The sequence below is a fragment of the Anomaloglossus baeobatrachus genome, chromosome 5 (assembly GCF_048569485.1).
Source record: "Anomaloglossus baeobatrachus isolate aAnoBae1 chromosome 5, aAnoBae1.hap1, whole genome shotgun sequence".
NCBI lineage: Eukaryota > Metazoa > Chordata > Amphibia > Anura > Aromobatidae > Anomaloglossus > Anomaloglossus baeobatrachus.
Window position 1 is genome coordinate 56,096,645 of NC_134357.1, and position 23,743 is coordinate 56,120,387.

Sequence of the window (23,743 nt, forward strand, 5' to 3'; positions counted from 1 at the left end):
ATCACGCTCATGCGTGCTTACCACACATTGAAGCTGAGCTTCTCCTACTGCCCTTTCCAGACACAGCAGTTGGATTGATGTTTCTGGAAAAAATTGCAGCATATTAGACAGACAGAAATTTTAGTATGGAATGCAATCAGATTTCACCCTGTAATCCACATCTACATTTCAAAGTCTGAACAACTTGAAATCCCACAAAGACGTTCGAGTTGCTACCCTCCCCTTTCATTGTGTAGGTATGTCCCCCTTCCTGGGCCACTTCCTGGTAAACATGTCCCCCATCCTGATATATATTTCCTACATTCTGGTATATTTGTCCCCATCATGGCCCAATCCTGGCAAATGTACCCCATCCCAGCATATTCCCCATCCTGATAAATATTCCTACATCCTTACATGTACACCATTCCTGGTAAATGTCCTCCATCCTGGTAAATGTACCGCATTATTGTAAATGTATTTCATCGCTGGCATGTTCCCCCATGCTGTTAAATGACCCCATCCTGGTAAATGTACCTCATCCTGGCATGTTCCCCCATCCTGGTAAATGTACCCCATTCTGGCATGTTCTTCCATCCTGGTAAATGTACCTCATCCTGGCATGTTCCGCCATCCTGGTAAATGTACCGCATTATAGCCTGTTCCCCTATCCTGGTAAATGTACCCCATCCAGGTATGTTCCCTTATCCTTCTAAATGTTCCCCATCCTGGCATGTTCATGTACTCCCATCCTGGCATGTTTTCCCTCATCCTGGTAAATGTATCCCCCATCCTGGTAAATGTATCCCCCATCCTGGTAAATGTATCCCATCCTGTTAAATGTCACCCTTCCTGGCATGTTCCCCTTCCTGCTAAATGTACCCCATCCTGGCATGTTTCCCACCCATCCTGACATATTTCCCCCCATCCTGGCATGTTTCCCCCCCATCCTTGCAGCCATATTTCCCCCATCCTTGCATGTTTCCCCCCACTCTTGCATGTTTCCCCCCACTCTTGCATGTTTCCCCCCACCCTTGCATGTTTCCCCACATCCTGGCATGTTTCCCCCCATCCTTGCAGCCATGTTCCCCTCATCATTGCAGCCATGTTTCCCCCACCCGTGCATGTTTCCCCCCATCCTTGCATGTTTCCCCCCATCTTTGTATGTTTCCATCCATCTTTGCATGTTTCCCCCATCCTTGCAGCCATGTTTCCACCCGTGCTGTCCATGTTTACCCAGTGCTGTCCATGTTTGCCCTCCCGTGCTGTCCATGTTTGCCCAGTGCTGTCCATGTTTGCCCCGTGCTGTCCATGTTTGCCCCGTGCTGTCCATGTTTGCCCCCCCATGCTGTCCATGTTTGCCCCCCCGTGCTGTCCATGTTTGCCCAGTGCTGTCCATGTTTGCCCCGTGCTGGCACTCCTCCCCCGTGCTGTCCATGTTTGCCCTGTGCTGTCCATGTTTGCCCCCGTGCTGTCCATGTTTGCCCCCCCTGTGCTGTCCATGTTTGCCCCGTGCTGTCACTGCCCCCCCGTGCTGTCCATGTTTGCCCCGTGCTGTCACTACCCCCCGTGCTGTCCATGTTTGCCCCGTGCTGTCCATGTTTGCCCCCCCATGCTGTCCCATGTTTGCCCCCCCGTGCTGTCCATGTTTGCCCCGTGCTGTTCATGTTTGCCCCGTGCTGTCCATGTTTCCCCGTACTGTCACTGCCCCCGCCCCGTCCTGTCCATGTTTGCCCCGTGCTGGCACTACCCCCCCGTGCTGTCCATGTTTGCCCCGTGCTGTCCATGTTTGCCCCGTGCTGTCCATGTTTGCCCCGTGCTGTCCATGTTTGCCCCCCCGTGCTGTCCATGTTTGCCCCCCCGTGCTGTCCATGTTTGCCCCGTGCTGTCCATGTTTGCCCAGTGCTGTCCATGTTTGCCCCCCCGTGCTGTCCATGTTTGCCCAGTGCTGTCCATGTTCGCCCTGTGCTGGCACTGCCCCCCCGTGCTGTCCATGTTTGCCCCGTGCTGTCCATGTTTGTCCCCGTGCTGTCCATGTTTGCCCCCCCGTTCTGTCCATGTTTGCCCCGTGCTGTCACTGCCCCCCGTGCTGTCCATGTTTGCCCCGTGCTGGCACTGTCCCCCCACACCTTGGTACAGCTGCACACAGTTTAAAAATTTAAAAAAAAACTCACCTTCCAGCACCTGCTCCACTGCTGCGCGCCGCTGGGTCCTCAGTCAGTTCCCGCGCGGCCACAAGACACTGGCGCCACTTACTGACGCTCCGCCGTCTCCTAGGCAACAGGCCTGTCGCCTAGGAGAAGAGGAGTGTCAGAGGGAGGAGAAATGTCTCCTCTGCTCCAACACCACTTTGAACTGCTGGCGCGATCACACCGACAGTTCAAAGTGGCTGAATGTGGCGACAGCGCGCGTGCCGGCAGAAAAGGCTTTGCGTGCCCAGTCTGGCATGCATGCCATAGGTTTGCCATCACTGCTCTACTTGAATACTTTACGGCGGCGGTGCTGCAAAGTATTAAACTGCAGTAATGCGCTGACAACAGTGGCAGCTCCGTGCTCCGGACATGATCATCAAGGGGAGATTCTTGCAGGCACGTAGACCCCTCCATGATTGTGTCCGGTACATAGGGCCACCGCTGCTGTCAGTGCTTTACTGCAGTTGAATGCTTTGCGCTGCCGCCGTAAAGTATTCAACTGCAGTAAAGCCATGACAGCAGACAGCAGCACCGTGCATCGGACGCGATCATAGAGGGGCCTATGAGACACTGATTTTTCTGTAAATAAAGCTCAGTGTATGTATGTGTGTATGTATGTCCGCTAAAGGAATCCGCACCGTCGCATGTACAATCATGAAATTTTGCACAGACACTCCATGTGACTCAGGGAACGTCATAGACTATGTTTGGGCGGGAAAATGTGACCCCGTCCTTTCCAGTTACTCTACAAAAATCCTGCCTCCATTAATCTGAATGAAGCGGGGAGCTCCTGGCTATAAATAGCAACTGTCAGTGGTTGCTATAGGAACAAAATAAACTGTTAGTATACAAAGCTTATGTGTGCGGTAAAAAGATGTCGGTCTTGAGGTGGTGAGACGGATAGAGAAAGACAGAGACAGCCCGGCAAAGAGACAGCCCGGCAAAGAGACAGGCCGGCAAAGAGACAGCCCGGGAAAGAGACAGACCTAGAAACAGACAGCCCAGCAAAGAGACAGCCCGGGAAAGAGACAGCCCGGGAAAGAGACAGCCCGGGAAAGAGACAGCCCGGGAAAGAGACAGCCCGGGAAAGAGACAGACCTAGAAACAGACAGCCCGGCAAAGAGACAGCCCAGCAAAGAGACAGCCCGGGAAAAAGACAGCCCGGGAAAGAGACAGCCCGGGAAAGAGACAGCCCGGGAAAAAGACAGCCCGGGAAAGAGACAGCCCGGGAAAGAGACAGCCCGGGAAAGAGACAGCGCGGGAAAGAGGCAGACCTAGAAACAGACAGCCCGGCAAAGAGACAGCCCAGCAAAGAGACAGCCCGGGAAAAAGACAGCCCGGGAAAGAGACAGCCCGGGAAAGAGACAGACCTAGAAACAGACAGCCTGGCAAAGAGACAGCCCGGGAAAGAGACAGCCAGGGACAGAGACAGACCTAGAAACAGACAGCCCAGCAAAGAGACAGACCTAGAAACAGACAGCCCGGGAAAGAGACAGCCCGGGAAAGAGACAGCCCGGGAATGAGACAGCCCGGGAAAGAGACAGACCTAGAAACAGACAGCCCGGCAAAGAGACAGCCCGGGAAAGAGACAGCCCGGGAAAGAGACAGACCTAGAAACAGACAGCCTGGCAAAGAGACAGCCCGGGAAAGAGACAGCCAGGGACAGAGACAGACCTAGAAACAGACAGCCCAGCAAAGAGACAGACCTAGAAACAGACAGCCCGGCAAAGAGACAGCCCGGCAAAGAGACAGCCCGGGAAAAAGACAGCCCGGGAAAGAGAAAGCCCGGGAAAGAGACAGCCCGGGAAAGAGACAGACCTAGAAACAGACAGCCTGGCAAAGAGACAGCCCGGGAAAGAGACAGCCAGGGACAGAGACAGACCTAGAAACAGACAGCCCAGCAAAGAGACAGACCTAGAAACAGACAGCCCGGGAAAGAGACAGCCCGGGAAAGAGACAGCCCGGGAAAGAGACAGCCCGGGAATGAGACAGCCCGGGAATGAGACAGCCCGGGAATGAGACAGCCCGGGAAAGAGACAGACCTAGAAACATACAGCCCAGCAAAGAGACAGCCCGGGAAAGAGACAGCCCGGGAAAAAGACAGCCCGGGAAAGAGAAAGCCCGGGAAAGAGACAGCCCGGGAAAGAGACAGACCTAGAAACAGACAGCCTGGCAAAGAGACAGCCCGGGAAAGAGACAGCCAGGGACAGAGACAGACTTAGAAACAGACAGCCCGGCAAAGAGACAGCATGGCAAAGAGACAGCCCGGAAAAGAGACAGCCCGGCAAAGAGACAGCCCAGCAAAGAGACAGCCCGGCAAAGAGACAGCCCGGGAAAGAGACAGCCCGGGAAAGAGAGACAACCCAGAAAAGAGACAGACCTAGAAACAGACAGCCCGGCAAAGAGACAGCCCGGGAAAGAGACAGCTTGGGAAAGAGACAGCCCGGGAAAGAGACAGCCGGGCAAAAAGACAGCTGGGCAAAAAGACAACCGGGCAAAGAGACAGCCGGGCAAAGAGACAGAGAGAGAGAGAGAGTCAGACAGATACAGAGATTGAGACAGATAGACTGATGCAAATACAGACAGAGATAGAAACAGACAGACAAGGAAAGAAACAGACAGCGAGACAGACAGACAGCGACACGCAGACAGACACTGGGAGAGAGACAGTTACTATCGCGGGCAACGCCGGGTACTACAGCTAGTTCAGTATAAAGACCAAACTTTAATGTTCGGTTCACTCATCTCTAATTACAAGTAGTTCTTATTAGAAGTCTCAGCTTTTTGATGTTTAAAACGTGTCTTTGGTAAGTAATGGAGCCTGCTTGAACCTCAAAACATATTGGATTCGATCTATCAAAGTTTTATCCCAGAAAACCTTTGTAAAACTCTTTGAAAAGTTCCAATATTTTGGCGCAGCACAAAGTTGATCAAAAAATGTTGCAAATTTTGATATATTCATGCTAGTTTCTGGCAGCTCCATCAAAATGAGTAGAACTGGGGATGAGCCGAGGAGGGATGGGATGTGGCTACACCCTTAAATTTCTGTCGATGTGCACAGATGTGCATGGCACTGATAAGATGGGATGAATTCATTAAGTGGTCTGTGTCACTTGTTGAGAACCTATCATATCTCATAACACTATTAACCTGCAGATATAGTGTTAATATGCAGGTTAATAGCATTATGAATTTGCCCTGCTGCTGTACTGAAAGTGCAAAACCTAGGCGAAAATTAACTTTATTTCTCCCATGAGCCGCCGCCTTCCAGTCACAAAGGTGCGGCGACAGTCACTGCTCACAGCACTCGGAGCGGCAGCTATAAAAACATCCCGGCACTGACTGACAGACAGCCCTGAACTGTTGCACAGATGTTACAAAATTGTCTTCAAATTTACAAAAAGCCCCTTTATTTCTTTTCTACTTTTGGTATAAAATAATATTTTTCACCATTTATTATGCACAGATGAAGCTTGCCTTTTCTAAAGAACAAGTCCGACCCGGGGAAGATGTGAACCTGGAAATTACAGTAGAAGGTGGAGGCCTGTGCTCTGTGAGATCTGTAGATAAAGGCTACTTGCTGGACAAGCCTCATGATGACAGCTATCTGTTAAAGATTGCGGTAAGTTCCATAAACACATATATTACTTTGTTCCTGAATTTGTTTTGTTTTTCTGATTAGATATAATCTAGAGTACTCCAATCGGGAAATTAACATGGCATTGCAGGGAGCTCGCAGCGATATACAACATATTTATATGGTTATAGACTGCTGTAGGTAAGCTGCCAGACATACTGGAAGATGTAGTTTCACATGACAGAGAGTTTTTGTACATGAGTGGAGAGAAAACGTCTGAAAAAAGTAGAGATCACTTTAAAGGGAACCGGTCACCTACTCACCTGCGGGGAGGTCAGATACATTCCGGTCCGATGGGTGGGATGTCGGTCTCAGTCCAGTGCCTCCTCTATCCTTGCGATCCCCGTCCTCCTTCCTCTTTCCTGTGGATGATATATCCTACGTCATTCACACAGAGTTCTCCTTTGTGCTTATGGGCACGCGCACTTCTCTCTGTCATGCTCAGAGCAGAGCAATGTATCGTAATGCGTATGCGCAGGTGTTCTTTGACCTTTCCCCTTGCCTACGCATTACAATACTTTGCTCTGCCCTAGCAGGGCAGAAAGAAGTGTGTGCTCGTAGGAGCGCAATGGAGAGCACTGTGTAAATGTCGTAGGATGCGTCATCCACACAAACCAGGAAGGAGGACGGCGATCACAAGGATAAAAAATGTCGGGTCAAGATTAGTAACGCCCATCAGTCCAAACCGCTCCATAGGTGAGTAGGTGTCAGGTTGCCTTTAAAAATAAGCACTAAAATACAGAACAAGAGCAGATACTCATCAATAACATCAGCACAGGATATGCAAAGCACCTTTAATTGTGGCCAAAGGTTTTGAGACTGACACAAAGTGTGGTTTTCAAAAAGTTTGCAGCTTTGGTTTTATAGTGGCAATGTGTATTAACTATAAATTATTATAAAGAATGATTAGATGAATTGCAAAAAAAATGCTGTCATTTCTTACCATGGCAATTAACTTAATTGCACAACAAAAAAAAAACAACATTTACACTGAATTTCACCCCGCCCACAAAATGACCCGCTTACATAATTTCAGTGATCTTCTCATTAGCTCAGGAGAAAGTGTTACTGAGGACAAGGCAGCTGATATGCTAAATGTATTATTAAAATAGACTGCTCAAACCACAGCATGAATCAGAGGCTGACTGCATGATTGTGTAATCTCTGAAACGCTCCAGTGTTTTAGAGAAGGTATATTTTAACCCCTTCACGACACCCGTCATACATGTAGAGCGTTGCGGAAGGTGCGTTCATGTACGATTGCACCGGCTCAAACACATCAACAGTGAAACCATCAGCAGGTATCAGCTACATGTCACCGCTGACACCCTACTATACTGTAATACCCACGATTAGTGCTAGCACCAATCATGGGCATTTAATCCCTCTGAGGCCGCTGTCAACAGCGGCAGCGGCATCAATCTACTTACCAAAGGGAAGGGGCTCCCTCTTTCCTTCAATCAGCATAACGAGTTTGCAATTGCATTGTGTCGACAGTCTCCAAGATGACTCCTGGCCGCATAATGGCAGCAGGGTCACCCAGGTATGGTGGCCTGTGAGGTCCTGCCTTGAGCAGAACCTGAGTCGCCTACTGCCTGTCTGTGAATTGCGGATCTAATGTCCTGCAATGTAAAAGCATTCTCCACGCCCCCCCCGAAGAAGATAGCGAAACGTGCGCGTCGGGGCACGTTTTTCTCGGGTTCCACGCCAACCATTATGGGTGAGTCAAGACGGGAATTTACTAATGATATTTAGACACTTGTCTATTTTTACCTGTCTGCTTTCTAACTGGGATTTTTGGTTTATGACCTGACTCCTTCATGCACTGAGGACTTGATAGTGAATTTTGGCCCTGTATGATAGGTCATACGCTTACACATCTTTTGAATTGTCTATATATTATGTGTTTTAGCATCAGGGCATTTCTCTATCTAGTATATATAAGCATGTATGAGTCATTGCTGGTCATGTCCTTACTGTTTATAATACCACTCCCCATATGGGATGTGGACCCATGTGTTTAACATCAGTGATACCTCTTGAGCCTGATCATTGTTCTTTGTAAAAATTCTTGATACTGCTGTCGTACTGTCACTTTTTTGCTATTTATTCTATTTAAATAAAATATTTGTTAATTTTTTAAAAAAAGTTGTGTTGATAGTATTTTGTGATTGAGTGGTCCTATACGTGACCCATGACTACTTTGCCCCTGGTTCTCTTAGTCTGTGTGCATATATTTAGGGTGTAGTCCCAACATAATGTTACAACTGGTTTTCCATCTTGCCCTCTTCCGCTTAATGTAAAAGCATTGCAGAGTGTAAAATCAGCATTCAAGGTATGGAAGGATGATGTCCCATCATGGGACTAAGTAAAAAAAGTAAAAAAAAAATATTGTAAAAATATTTTTCACAAAATAAAGAACAAAAAATGTAACAAAAATTATACCAATAAATATATAACTTTTCTAAAAAAGAAAAGAACATCAAATAAAGTACACATTTGGGATTGCCACTTTCAGAACAACTCGCTGTATAAAACTGTCACTCTGTCATTGAACATCGTCAAAAAAAAATTGTGGCAAAAAACAATGACTTTTCATCATACTGCTGGAAAAAAGTGGAATAAAGTGAAAGTGAAATATAAATAAAAAGCATATAACTAGAAATGTCATCTTGTCCCACAAACACCAAGGCCCCACTCAGCTCCGTCAGTGGAGAACTAAAAAAATGACAACTATCAATAAAGCAATGCAAAAACAATTTTTTTTTTTAATAAAATTATTTTTATTGTGTAAAAGCAGCAAAACATGAAAAACAAAATAAATATGGTATTGCTGTAATCATAGTAATCTTAAGAATACATTAATTTTACTACACAGTGTATGGTATAAAAACAAAAAACAATTCCTGAATTGCTTGTTTTTGTTAATTCTGCCTCTGAAAAAAAAGGAATAGACAGCGATCAAAATATGTTATGTGCCCAAAAATGGTACCAAAAACCTTCAACTCATCCCACAAGAAAAAAGCCCTCACATGACTCTGTCGGCAACAATATAGAAAAAGTATAGCTCTTAAAACATGGTGATGCAAAAACTCTTGAAAAAAAGTGTTTTTTTAGTGTGTGACAGTAGCAAAACCTAAAAAGCTCTATAAATCTGGTATCGCTGTAATCGCACTGACCAGACGAATACCGCATGGTGAACGGTGTAAAAAATAAATAACATTTAAAAAACAAACCCTGCTGATGATTTGTCCATTCTTCCTCCCAAATTGCAGTAAGGCTTACAATTACGCTGCTCTCTATGCTGAGCACTTACACCGGGATTTATGTGTAAATCTCTGATATATATGATTGAGACAGAACCCCTGACAGAAGATTCCCTATAATGATGCAAATGGAGACACTGTGGACTCTCTCTGGCCTATGATCCAAAGATGTCCATATTTTTAAGCGTTCATAAAAACATAGTCGACCACAGTTTTGTGTACTTCTAAAAAGGACACCGCTGAACAGAGGCCAGACACCAGTAAAGCTGCTGCCTCATTATAGTGAATGGATTATTCTGGGATTTTATCTGAATCACATTATTGGGAGATTTAGATGGAAACCCAATATTAGTGCTCAGTGTGGAGCACAGGAGAAATGTGATCAAAAAATGTAGCTAAACTATTTCCAATATTTCAACTCAATCCACAAAAAAACCCCACACATCTCAACTCAGTTCTGTCATCTGTTAACAGATTTATAGTGATTTTTCACAATACTGGTAACTCAAAGGCTTTTTAAAACCAAAATGGCACTCCACCAAAAGTAACCCAGCTAATTGTGCACTCCCAAATCCAAATGCCACCTATTGTGGCACTAGAGTTTTTCTCTTTCCTCCCTGAAGAGACAATTTGCATATTTCCCAGAGGAGCATTGCTGCTTAAAGTCTCCTTACCACTGGCATGCTGGAATGGTGTGTCAGTCTCTGCAAGGAGAATAGTTTTCCCTTTTAGACCCCATGTTAGGCTCTCATATAACTAAATCAGATCTCATACTTTGCACTGACGAGGGACAACCATCCCCAAAAACAATGTGTCTGCAAATTGAGGCCCTGATCTGGCATACATCCTAATTTCTACACACATATCATACGTATGCCTTAATAAATTGTATCTTACATAAACTTAACGTATTTACCAAATGTATAAAGATCTGACTAAAACTTCTAAAAACGCTGAATCACTGAAAACTAAAAATTTGTGTCAGTCTCAAAACGTTTGGCCATGACTGTAGATCACAAGCATTTTGGGGACCAATACTATCAAAGAGTAAACAACTCTATGACCCAGGTGGGTCTGTTTTATTATATACAAAGGTAATCACTTTAGCCTAAACTTTAACAGAGGTTAAATTACAGTTTAAAAGACTTTCTGTGTCATAATTCAGCTTTGTTTTCTTTGGTTGCAGGAATATTTCAAGGATGCTTTTGCTAGTCATCCATTGAGACCACGACTGCCTGACGATTACGAATATGATATTGTTCAGTTATTCCGGGTAAGGCAAATTTACTGAGTATTATACCTAGACTGCTTTTTTTGTATTCTTTTTATGAGTTAAAAGGATCATCAGGTCCTTTCTTAATTATATAAATAGGCTCAGTCTGATGTAAGACTAAAGTAACCCACGAAGATCTTCCACCGTTCTTTAGCTAGAAATAGAAGCAAGAAAACTGGTGAGGGGCCCTCGCATGAAATATCCGGACAACAACGATTAATTATCATTTGCAGAACTTACATAATAATTTCATCATGAGGATGTTTGTAGAAGGTGGCACAACCCCCGAAACGTCCATGTGTGTTCTCCCTGCAATCACTGACTCAGCGTCTCATGGGCGGACATTATCGCCTCTTACTACCAAGTTAAGCTTCATGTGGTGAGGATAATTTTTAATATAATGCAAGTTCTGCCATATTCCTTGAGAAATTCACATAATGAGATTATTTTATGATTGATCATCATTGTCTGGATATTTTATGCAAGGTTTGATTGGTTACTAGGCGGGGTCATCCCATCAGATGATTACACCAGATGCTACTTGTTGGTATATGGAGGATTTATTTTCAAGATTGTTAAGAGACCTTGTCAGCGCTGAGGAAGAGGTCAAACCCTTTAACCTTTAACTTTTTAAGGTTATATATTTTAAATGGGAAAAATCAAATAGATTTGACATATTAATTATTTTTTCGCGTCATTAATGCCAAAAATTAAACAACTTTTTGAAACTTTGCATCTTCACGTGAGCTGCCTTGGAGATACTTTGAGTGCAGCAAATCAGTCACGTTTTAACGAGCTGATGTGTCCCTGTCAAACTTGTTGAGTGGGTTACGCCAATAGTTTTTTGTATGTGAGGGGGCTGTCATCATTGCTTGGTGTCACAGAACGATGTTGCCAACAATTTATAATAAAGATGTATCCCATGTTCAAGAAAGTACTGTTGCCTGGCAAATTGCTGCCACTGGTCAGGGGACCTATGGTAGGGCGGATTTGGAGGCCAACAATCTACCGCTTCATAGCCAGTTATTGCATTATTGGATTGACTCTTTGTGTTGTGGACTGGGCTCCATTCATTATATTCTCTATTATTTAACCCCTGAGATGCCTTTCTGAATTTAACTAGAGGACTATTTGATTTTTTCCGTTTAACTATTTTGCATAATTTCCTGGACTTGAACCTGGTTATTCCTTAAATTCACTAATCATATACAATTCTGTCATTGTCCCTTAAGCCATAGTGATGTCGTTAACGAGATTGCTGAAACATCACAGGTTTCGTGACGTAATAGTGACCTCGCTAGCGATCTCGCTACGTGTGACACATAGCAGTGACCGGCCCCCGCTGCGATATCGCCGATCGTACCTGAACGTCCTGGTTCATTTTTTGATCGTTGGTGTCCCGCTGGGCAGCATGCATCCCTGTGTTTTTGCTTTGTCTTTTCAACGCCCGTCAGAATAGCTGCTGTGTGACAGGGTCCCAACGACTGCCGAGGATCGCCGTATCGTTGCTGCGTCGTTACTTAGATCTGCCTGTTTGATAGCTCACTAGCAACCATGTAGCGACGTACCAGCGATCCTGACCAGGTCGTATCGTTGTCGGGATCTCTGGAACGTCGCTACGTGTAACGGGACCTTAACTCTATTTGACTCAACTAGCTGACACCTACACGGACGAGAAAAAGGGTAACAATGTTTTGAATTTCAGGCTCTATAACACACCATCCACTGCAGCAGTGTCACCTAATTCCAGTCCTCAAGAGACACCAACAGTGGATGTTGTCAGGATTTCCTTAGCATTGCACAAGTGTTAGTTTACTCACCTGCATTGGTGATGATCCCATTATCTGTGTCATCGTAAGGTAATCCTGAAAACATGCCCTGTTGATGGCTCTAGAAGACTGAAGTTAGGGAATACTGCACTCCAGCTTTGAGCATGAGACTGCCTTCATTTTATAGTCAATCATCTTAACTATCTCATAAATAATGATTTGCAACTATTTAGCATATGATTAGTTATACAGATTCTTACCATGTCACTGCATTGTTACTGTTGGGCTCTTAAAAATCTATATTTTACTTTTAATTATTTTGTTAGTATTTTGTAAATCCACCTTTGGCTCTCAGCACTGCCTGAATCCTTCTGGACATGCTCTTCATCTGATTCAAGCATGTTTAGACTGAAATCTGATCCCAGGTCTCTTCTACGTGTAGCCAATATTGGTCAACTTACTTGGGTATGTATAGAAGTACGAAGGGTACGAAGAAACTCGTCTTGCAGGACCCTCACTTATAGATCAGCATTGGAAACATCATAGATCCCGTTTAAATATCCAACACCTTTGGCTGTGAAATAACCCCATATGAGCAGGTTTCTTCCACTGAACTAGACATATCCTTCAATTTCTCAATCTGTTAGTGTGACACACGGAGCGCAATGTACCCAGGACGCCGAGCATGGGTCAGAGCCTTTAGCATGTGGCACAGCTGTTGGTGACTGTGCCCATGTCCTGGCGCTCTGGTGACAATGAAAAACACATGACTGTGACTGTGAGCATGCGGGGGTTTCCATTGGCGTTACTGTTTTCCCTGTCAGCTTGGTGGTCAATGGCGTACCACTTGATATTACTGCAGGAAAAACAGGAGAGTCAGGAGGTGAGTTCAACAGGAAAACAGACGGACTTTTTTCTTATTCAGCATTCAAGGAGGTGATAACATACTCAGATGATACAGCTTCACAGACAGACAGATAGCAAAGGGATGCAAGGATACTGGGCGGCACGGTGGCTCAGTGGTTAGCACTGCAGTCTTGCAGCGCTGGGGTCCTGGGTTCGAATCCGACCAAGGAGAACATCTGCAAGGAGTTTGTATGCTCTCCCCGTGTTTGCGTGGGTTTCCTCCGGGTTCTCTGGTTTCCTCCCACACTGCAAAAACATACAGATAGGGAATTTAGATTGTGAGCCCCAATGAGAACAGTGTTCCTGATGTATGTAAAGCTCTGAAGAATATGTTAGTGTACCACCCTGGGGGCTTGGCTGCTGCTGCCGAGCCGCTCAGATCCGGGCTCGCTGGGTCGGTGGCTCGAGCACCTCCAGACCAGGGGCCACGTCGCTCTGTGAAGTGGTTTTTGGTGATCGGGTGGATGCGCGGCCAGGGTCGCGATAGAGATTGTTCGTGACGCCACCCACAGGTTGTGGTGATTATTGGCACCACCGCTGCTGGTGATGGTGGGGGCTCCCGGGTACGGTGTTATGGCGCAGCTAGGTGTTGACCCCTCCGTGGGTAGGGGGATGTGAGTCCCGGGGCCCGCTGGGTGATGATGCAGGTGGGGTGCAGGGCAGGGCGGTGTAGTGCGGTGCGGTGCCGGAGGGCACTGGTGTACTCACTCTGATCAAACACACCGGAGTCACTGGTAAACCAAAAACGGGAAGGTGGTCAGTGCCTGCAGCCGGCTGCGTTGTTCCCCCTACTCGGGTTGATGATGTCCGTCTTTCTCCTGCACCTCTGTAAGCTGTGTGACTACTATGCCTGAACAACGGTAGTCCACTCCCCGACTTATAGATGCCGGAGGAGCCCTTTTGCCCACAGGTGCTGGCCCGTGGGATCTTGGTGCCTGGGCGGTAGCTTCCTATCCCCCTTGGTGGGCTGTTGCCTTCTCTCGGGACTTGAGGCGGGAATGGACCTATAGTCCAGACCGCAAGCAGTTAATTTGACTTGGTCCAGTTGCTTCTGGGCCTTGTACGGGAGTACCCTTCCTGGTGCTCCGGTTTCAGTTTGACTCCCCGATTTGGTACTGGCGGGCCACTACCCGGACCCGATGCCTTGATGGTTCCGCCGGTTGTACTCCCGGTCTCCTGCAAACGGCCACCACCGCCTGTCTCCTGGCCACAGGGTCCCTAGGCTTCTACCTAGGCCCTGACAGACTTTACTTCTCAGCTCTCCTTTTTCACCTCCTCTCCCTTCCTCTCCCTAACTTTCACTCTAACTGTCTGGTTTTCCCCGCCCCTGACCATCAATCCTCTTCGGTGGGCGTGGCCAACTGCCTGACTCCGCCCCCGGGTGTGGACGTCTGGTACAGATGGGGGTGACTCAGGGTTTTTGGGTGACTGTTGGTACCTTTTTGGGGGACAGGTGTAGTGTAAGGTCCTATCTGTGACCCCCTGGCTAGTCCAGGGCGTCACATTAGCGCTATATAAAAAAAATAAAAATAAAGATACAGTCACATATGAGACATGATAACTGCAAGTGTGAACAGAGCCTATCTTGTTGACCAAGCTGACACAATAGAGGTGGCTTCCTCTATCCCACTAGGGTGTTGTTCCCCAGCAGACCCCCGAGTTCCTGCTCCCTCTGACCTTCATGTATAGTAGGCTCTCCTGTGTACCCATTTTCTTTATGGGAGACTCAGATCTAAGCCCATACTCTTCCTTCATCCACAGCTTGAGTTTTGGGTAGGATAGGGCGCTGTGCAGACCAGGGCGTTCCATCTACCTAAAGAGGTAGTTTTGGGGCAGTCTGTTCCCATACAGCCCGCTGGAGCGGGGAGTAAAATATCCCCTACATGTTTCTGACGTGTGCACTTGCTGAGCTCCAGCTATACTCTGACTAAAACCTGAGGTAACTGCAGTTATGTGCACTGAGACTCCGCCCACCAGGCTATTCTGCCCAGCAACAAGGCCTGTGGGGAGTTCAACTCTTGATGTAAAAGTGTATGCCGCATACCTCATGTAAACTACTATTATTGACTATAAATCACTTTGATAGTACCCACCTCTGGGGTACTACATTATCGCCTTTGCTCCTTGTTTCTTGCAGACCTATTTGCACCCACCAGAGCCTAGTCTATTGACTTTCATCTGATCGCTCCAAATCATTTCTAATCTTCTAGTGTCCACTTTTTGTACTTTTTTACAAACTTAAGCCGACGCTTCTTATGATGATATAAAGCGCGAGGCTTCTTCACCTGTTTTCGGGCCACCAGTCCAGACCTGTGTAGCGTGCGTTGCATGGTGCCTGCATGGAAATCTGTGATCTCACTATTATGAAGCCTATGAACCTCCTCCATTGCCGTATTTGTCGGGCCAGAACTGACAGACTTTGTGATGAGCCGACTTGTTAACTCTGATATTTTGCCTGGACGTCCATTTCTTGGCTTTTAAATGGATGGACGGACTTCATTTCATATTCTTCCAACTGTCATGGTACTCACATGATGCAGTATGGTAATTTTATTGGCCAAGGGACCACTATTGATGAGCTGGATGAGGTTGTTTCTCTTTTTTTGGGAAATCTTCTGCATGGCTGCTGCTAGATTGAAACCAGTGACCTTTTGTCAGGAATCAGCCCAATAACACACTGAGCTATTGGAGAAGGTGCAGGAAGAAAAAGATTTTTCCACCATCAGGAGAAAAATGGTAACAATGCAGAGACATGATAAGAAACTGCATTACTAATCATATGCTAAACAGCTGCAAGTCAAATTTATGTGGGAGATAGCTAAGATGACTGTCTATAAAATGAAGGCAGTCTCACATTTGACGCTGTAGTGAATGGTGAGATATCAGAGATATCGAACCTGAAAGTTAAAAGTTTATAACATTGTTACCCTTTTGCTCGTCAGTGTATTTCATTTGGAAAATCGAAATTTCAATATCTGTTGTTAAAAGAAAGATATTACAGAATATCAAATTGATCAGCTGCATGCTAAATTTCATGAAAGTCTCAAGTTTTGATGACCTCAAACAATTTGTAATTCAATTCATGCAAATTTCCAAAAGTAATGCTTGCCACCATTTTACACATTGCTATAATGAGCGCTAGAGACCGGGTTCACATAACAGCAGGCAAAGGAGAGTGGGTTTCCCCTTATTGCTTTACAGCTATCACATTACATGGTCTAGATCAGCCAATAAGAAGGGAGTATAATGGATTCTATAAAAGATAAAGGCAGGGAAAGCATTTCTCAATTACACTGGCACTGCTGCTGCCGCACACCCTATGTCTCTCTCTCTTTCTCTCCCCCTATTGATTACAACTCTAGATCGCAGACTACTAGTCTCATCTTCTTGTAGTTATTCTGCATATTACTGACTGTAGTTTTTGTTCAATCCTGTAGGGATTGTCTCGATTGCTGAGCTCTGACATCCTCTATTTAGCTTATAATCACCCTAAAATGTCTACTGCAATCCCTTCTTAGGCTTTTATACAGGCTATGATATTCTTCTCTCCTGATTGGCTGCACTATACCATGTGATGTGACAGCAGCAAGGCATTAGGCGATAGCCTGTATAGTCACATCTGAGGTCTTGTCAGCCTTCTGTGCCTCATGCAGTAATATGCAATTCTAGGCAGAGAATAAATTATTTAAACTAAAACTGCACTTTTATAACAATTACACCAAAAGAGAAAATTATGTCAGGACAAAGAAAATTATGTCTCTCTTTGTAAAACTTAAAATGTTCTTAAATATAGATAATAAGAATTACATGTAAAAATGTATAGAACTGATTCCAAGAAGATAAACAAATTAAAAAATATGTACATATACAATATGTACTGAATATGTACAATTGTGATTCAGTATATATACAAACATGGGATCCCCAACATTGTAAAGTGCAATTGTCAAATAAATACATTACAAGGTAAATACAAAAATGCAATCACAATTGTGTGTTGATGCATAAATGCTAAGTACATTACATTACATATGGATACCATACAAAATATAAATGTAGCCCATGTGCCATGTGTTATGGTCAAAAGAGGCAATACTAGTAATAAGTTGTAAGCTGACAAGTAGTGGCCAGTCAGACTTTGGGTGTGCAGAGTGATGCCATAGTAATGGCACATAGCCAGATCACTGTGCACATCCGAGGTCACAGTGGTCACCAAGATTTGTGTGATATAGGGGCACTAAAGGGACCATAACCTTTTATAGTGGACATATGAGCACCCAGCTGTTGCAGGAAGCCGGTGGCTGGGGTAAACACATATGTTCACTATTAAAAAAAAATAATATTTACCGCTCCCCATGCCCATAATCCCACCAACCTCTCGGCGATAGCTTTAGTGCAGAGAGGTGGGCGGGATTATGGGTGTGAGGAGCAGTGAATATTCAATTCCTTCAGCAGCGGGCACACATGTTAGCTTCAGCTGCTGCAGCTTGCTTCTGCCTCCTGTGACCCCGCTCCACTGCCGCCCCCCCGCCAAGTCAGGAACATCCAGACTATAAGATGCACCCCCCACTTGCATTGCAAATTTGAGGGGGGACAGAAGTGCATTTTATAGTCCACAAAATACAGTATATTAGTAATGGCTACTATTTCTCATGATGTAGTGGTCATCACAATTACCTAATATAGGTTCTTCAATAAACAATGTCATTTGTTGGTACTAAGTCACATGGACACAGAGGGTGAAGGAATATAACCTTCATTCTCTATTTCCCGTATTCTAGACACTATGTTAACGACAGAAATATCACCCAAACTTTATAGGACACACAGACACAGTGTCATAGATGCAAGTATGGATGACCATCATCAAGTCCAGGACTCTGCATGCATCATTTATAAAATGCATGGTCAACCAGATTTAGTGTAAAGCGCAGTTGCTAGGGATGTCTTCCATGGCCGGTGAAATCTGAGTTGGCCCCATGCAGGAAATATCAGTTGTTCTCATAAATTTTATAGGCCACTACAGAATGGTATGTCTGATCACAAGGACTGTTAAGAGAGATAGTTTGTGCAAGTGTTACTACCGCTTACCAACCATTTACTCATAGCCATATGTGTTGAGGTCACTTAGGCATTTTTAATGATAAGTTTGTGTGAGTTTGCTCAAAAGGAGTTTAATGCAATCCTAGCAGATCTCGTACTGCTACACATCTAATCCGAACAATTATTCTTGGCAGTATTGATATTCTTGAATCGATTATCTACAAATTTAATTTTTGTAAACAATTTGTAAAACCCGGCAAATTCGAATTTAAAATAAAAAATCAAACATCTCTAATTCTAATGAAACATTGTCTGCTGCTCTAGCTTCTGATTTACCAATATATGGACATCTTTATTGTGGGATAGAAAGGCTAAAGTGTGTGTGATCTATAGTCAGTACAGTCCAAACGGTATATTAAGATTCTCCATCAAATAAAAAATAAAAGCACCTCTTCATGATTGGCTAAATATAAAGTAAGTTAATGTGACCAAGTCAATATTTTTCTTTTTTTAGGAAAACCAGCTCCTCGTTTTAACCAACACTGGTTCAAAAGATTTGGCTCCCCGTATGTCTCCACCAAAGAAAAAAACTAAAGGTACTTCTATTAATAAGAATCCTTATGCAAGGGTTGAATGGGTCAAGATGTGGCACTAAGGCCCCCGGCATCAGTGAAAAGGGTTCCTTTGATTATGAGGATATTGTTGCATTCAGTGCATTCAGATGTTCTGTATTCAGGCCACATACCTTCAGATGGCTCCGAAACCTCTGGTGTATTACGATCACAAGCAAGAAGGCAGTCCATTTTATAAAAATAAATGTCTTTACTTAGAAAACCAGTATAAGGTATGTACAAGAGATAGCAGGCACAAAACTTAGTGCTTAGTACACAGAGGCATAGACATTTTGGCAACACGTGGGAGACACTTCACTTATAAGCAACATTTCAATAGTACGGCTTACCTGACTTAAATACTCCATCCCTTTTATCTGTCCCTCACGGACCACAGCTATCCTTTGATACCTTTGACCCAACCTGGCAAAACCATTGTTGATTCACTATGACTCCCAAGTCAGGTCAACAAGTTGCCTCTTTAGCCCACTGCTCTACTAGTTGCATTCGGTCCACAACCCACAACTCTATTTCTGGCCTCAGGTCATACCCTGAGCTCTCTTTCTGTAACTTTTCCACTTAACCACACAGGGTCCGAAATGCTCCGGCCATATTACTTTGCCACTGGATCCAGTTGCAGAATGTTAGACATTTTCTCACTCCTTTACACTTAGATTAGACCATCTTTAGTAAATTACTAAACAGAGAAGAGAACATTTAAAGATGCCCCAGTAGTTATGAGCGAGCACGGCCATGTTTCAGAGCTCGGTACTCATAACCAGTGATGAGCGAGCACTACCATGCTCAGGTGCTCAATAATCGTAACTAGTGATGAGCAAGCACTACCATGCTCGGGTGCTCTATAATCATAACTAGTGGTGAGGAGCACTGCCATGCACGGGTGCTCGGTACTCGTAACTAGTGATGAGTGGGCACTACCATGCTCAGGTGCTTGGTACGCGTAACTAGTGATGAGCCAGCACTACCATGCTCAGGTGCTCGGTACTTGTAACTAGTGATGAGTGAGCACTCCCATGCTCGGGTGCTCATAACTAGTGATGAGTGAGCACTACCATGCCCAGGTGCTCGGTACTCGTAACTAGTGATAAGCGGGCACTACCATGTTCGGGACCTCAGCACTCGTAACTAGTGATGAGCGGGCACTAACATGCTCGGGTGCTCCGTGCTCATAACTAGTGATGAGTGAGCACTACCATGCCCAGGTGCTCGGTACTCGTAATGAACAGTTGGATACTTGGATGGGTGCAACTGAAGTACCCAAGTATAATGGAAGTCAAGGAGGCTCGAGTATTTTTCTTGGAAATCTTCCATTATCCCCTATTGACTTTCTTTATACATAGGTGCTTGAGTCACGTCCATCCAAGTGACTGACCATTACGAGTACCGAGCACCCAAGCATGGCAGTGTATGGCAGTGCTTTCTCATAACCATATCCCAGCTTCATATGTGTGGTACCTCATTGAAATTATGTCACTAACCAGATATTATTTGCAGGAGAAAGCTACCGGTGCATATGCAAAATGCATTCATGAGTCTTGACTCACCTAATGTTCTTTTGAACTCCGTTGGGTGGGTTAGCATTTATTATTGTCTATAGAGTTTGCGTTCCCAAAGAGTGGTCAATCCCTCAAAAAGTATGCAGTATTTTTTTTTACATTGTGGCCAATGACAAATGTTGCATGTTACTATATGGCTATACATCAGGGAATATTCATAACATATGCTTCTATAAATAAATAATGTGCAGAGCCAAACATGGAAGCAGGCGTTTCTTTTACAATTAACTTTTATATTACTGGCTAAATAAAAAAGTTAACACTATAAAGTAAACAGTATAACAATGAAACTGAAAATGCTCCAATAATGCACTATAACAGATATTCCATCATGAGTGCTTGTTAACCCCTATATGTCCGCTGGTGTATATGTAAATAATGGTACAGATGTTTGGAGCAAGCTCAGGAGCTAACCCCACCACATGCAGGGCAGGTTCTGGGTATACTATACAGCTGGCACCTGCCTCTAATAACAGCAGTGATCAGCTCTAGCTCCGTTTGCTGATGTTTAACAATTTAAATGCCATTGTCAATGATGGAAAGTAGCATTTAAATTATGCGATTGCCAGTTCCTATGTACACCAACTCCTATCTGCTCAGCACGTCTTGAGGATGAGTTGTCATGACCTGCTGAAGGCCCCCATATCTGCCACCTTCATCCTAAGCAGTGTGACGTTCTTAACAAGAACTAAAAAAATAAAGTAAAATATTCAAAAAGAAAATTGAAAAAAAAGAATTGAAATTACTCCCTATTTCCTCATAAATAAATAAAAATAAAATAAATAAATAAATCAAAAATGTTTATTTGGAATTGAAACATCCTTCAAAATATCCAATCTAGCAAAGACCTATGTGGTAAAAACCATAGAAAGAAAAAAATAATTAAACAATAGACATGGTGGGGTTTTTATAATCACCACACCTTCCTAAAAACGTGATCAACTGCAATCAAAATGTCTTATGTACCCTAACAAAATACCAAGAAACACATCAGCTCACCACGCAAAAAACAAGCCCTCACACAGCTCCATCAATGGGAAAAAAAATATTGTGTGGCAAAAAATGGCAACACAAGCCAAATTTAGTTTTTACAAAGTTTTTAAATTTTTATGGCTTACCCTGCAATTAAACTGTCCTCCACAATCATGTTTCCAGGTCATTTTTTTTTTTACTGCACATCTGGACAAAATATTACAGAATATATTTTTTTTATCATTTCAGAAAGGTTGGAATTTTTACTTTCTTTTTTAAGTATTTTGTATAGTAAAATTTAATTATGTCTTTCTAAATTACAACTCATCAGGTAAAAAAAAAATATCCACATATGGGCATGTGGACCGAAAAATAAAAAAAGTTATGGCTCTCAAAAGAAAAAGAGAAGTAAAACAAAAAGCGCAAAAAGGGAAGATGAAAATGACTAATTATTTTTAATGTAACACTTACTTTTCTTAGATTCTGTCAAAGAAATCCCAAAACATTTAAAAAGAAGTTTCTTTCCAGACACCTTTATCTTTGAGTTAGTCCCTGTAGGGTGAGTATACCACTGTTTTATTACATTAATGTCTATAGTTATGAGACTTGCAAATTATTATATGAAAGCTAAAAATCTTATCAAGTCTTATATGACATTTATTAACCTATTTATTTGCCATTTGATATTTAGTAGCTAAATTGTAGATGAGTCATTTCTTATCTTTTCTCTTGACTTAACTTGTCCTTGGATGAGTGGAGGGAGATCAGCAGATTTGAAAATAACTATCTGGATCCTCTGCTCGGAGACATTTTTGCTATATGTGTCTATATCCGACCTTCCTGTAGTCAGCTGATTCATGATGCCCATGTGCATCCAGGCTCTGATGCATTCTTCATTCTGTTTGGGCAGCATGACTCTACGGACAGGTTCACTACTAATGTCACCCCCCTTTCTTTTAACCTAACTCTTGCTAACTAAAGGCTGCTTTACACCAGACAATCTATCGTGCGATAGATCGTCGGGGTCACGGATTTTGTGACGCACATCCGGCATCGCTGGCGATGCCGGCCTGTGTGACACCTCCTAGCGACGCAGTATCGCTCACAAATCGTGAGTTGGGTACTGCTCGCTAGGTTCCATAATATCGTTTAATTTAGTTGACCATCGTTTCCGTGGTAGCACACGCCGCTCCGTGTGACACCACGGGAACGATGAGCAGCTCACCTGCCTCCCGCGGCCGCCGCCGGCTCTATGTGGAAGGAAGGAGGTGGGCGGGATGTTTACGTCCCGCTCATCTCCGCCCCTCCGCTTCTATTGGCCGGCGGCCATGTGATGTCGCTGTGACGCCGAACGTCCCTCCCACTCCAGGAAGTGGACGTTCTCCGCCCACAGCGAGGTCGCACGAGAGGTAAGTATGTGTGACGGGGGTTACTAACTTTGTGCGACACGGGCAGCGATTTGCCCATGACGCAAAAAGGACGGGGGCGGGTACGATCGATTGTGAAATCGCACAATCGGTCGTACCGTGTAAAGCAGGCTTAACACTTTCCTAATATACTTCTGCTATCTATTTTGCTCCTTTAAACTGCTCTTAAACAGGCTCGCAAATACCTTCATTGTTGTTGTAGCTTTGATTCTTCCAGCTGCAGACCGGAATTGAACCAACTGAGCAGGCCACCTCACTTGTGGGGGCTGAGAGAAGAGTGAAGTGTGATCTGGGCATGTGTGCACAGACTGCTGTCACTCACAGAGAAGCCGCCCCACGCCCACCAGTCACATGCCCTGCTCAGTTGGTCCGATTTCGGTCTGCAGCTGGAAGGATCAGACCTACAACAACAATAAAGGTATTTATGAGCCTGTTAAAGATCAGCTTACAGGAGCAGAGTAGAGATCACAAGTATATTAGGAGGGTGTAAGTTACTAGTTAGGAAGAGTTAGGATAAAAGAAAGGGGATCACATTAGTAATGTGGTCCCCTTTCATCTTTAATGCTGATTATAATCAGGATATTGCATTGAACATATTGTGAGAACTTGCTATCCATAACATAGTAGTCTACTACTTATATATGGATTCCCTGTTCTTAGGATAGGTGATCAATATTAGATCATGGGGTACCAATAGACCCGCCACTCAGACCTACTAACTTTTATCAGCTCTAGCTCTAGGGTCTAATATAGACCAGTGTATAGGGCCAGAGTAGCACAGCTTTGTGCACAGTATAGTGTTTTTTCCTGCTACTGAAGCTTAGGTCCATATAACCCATATTACTTCATTAGGCCTTGATTTACTCAACCAGGTAGTGTCCCCTCCACAGTGATGGATATGTGCTGTGGCCGGATCACCGCATTTGCTGCTTGTGTAAATACCTTGCTCTGGGAGCCATGTTTTCTAATGAAGCGCTATATATATTTTTAAAGGAATTTTTGGATAATATGAAGTTGTCATATCTAGTATTTTTAATTATCTCATGATGAGACACTAATCATCGTGTCATCATCAACAATGAGTATGTCAG

The 23,743-nt window shown here is 44.3% G+C and overlaps 1 protein-coding gene across 1 annotated transcript in view; it reads left to right on the forward strand.

Annotated features, from left to right (window-relative positions):
• Positions 1 to 23,743, forward strand: part of LOC142312621 (alpha-2-macroglobulin-like protein 1) — a 177,227-nt gene that overhangs the window by 95,485 nt on the left and 57,999 nt on the right. The window contains exons 16-19 of the mRNA XM_075351616.1: positions 5,638 to 5,793; positions 10,261 to 10,347; positions 18,580 to 18,661; positions 21,706 to 21,784. Coding sequence (XP_075207731.1) covers positions 5,638 to 5,793; positions 10,261 to 10,347; positions 18,580 to 18,661; positions 21,706 to 21,784 — 404 coding nt within the window. The remainder of the gene's footprint in view (positions 1 to 5,637; positions 5,794 to 10,260; positions 10,348 to 18,579; positions 18,662 to 21,705; positions 21,785 to 23,743) is intronic.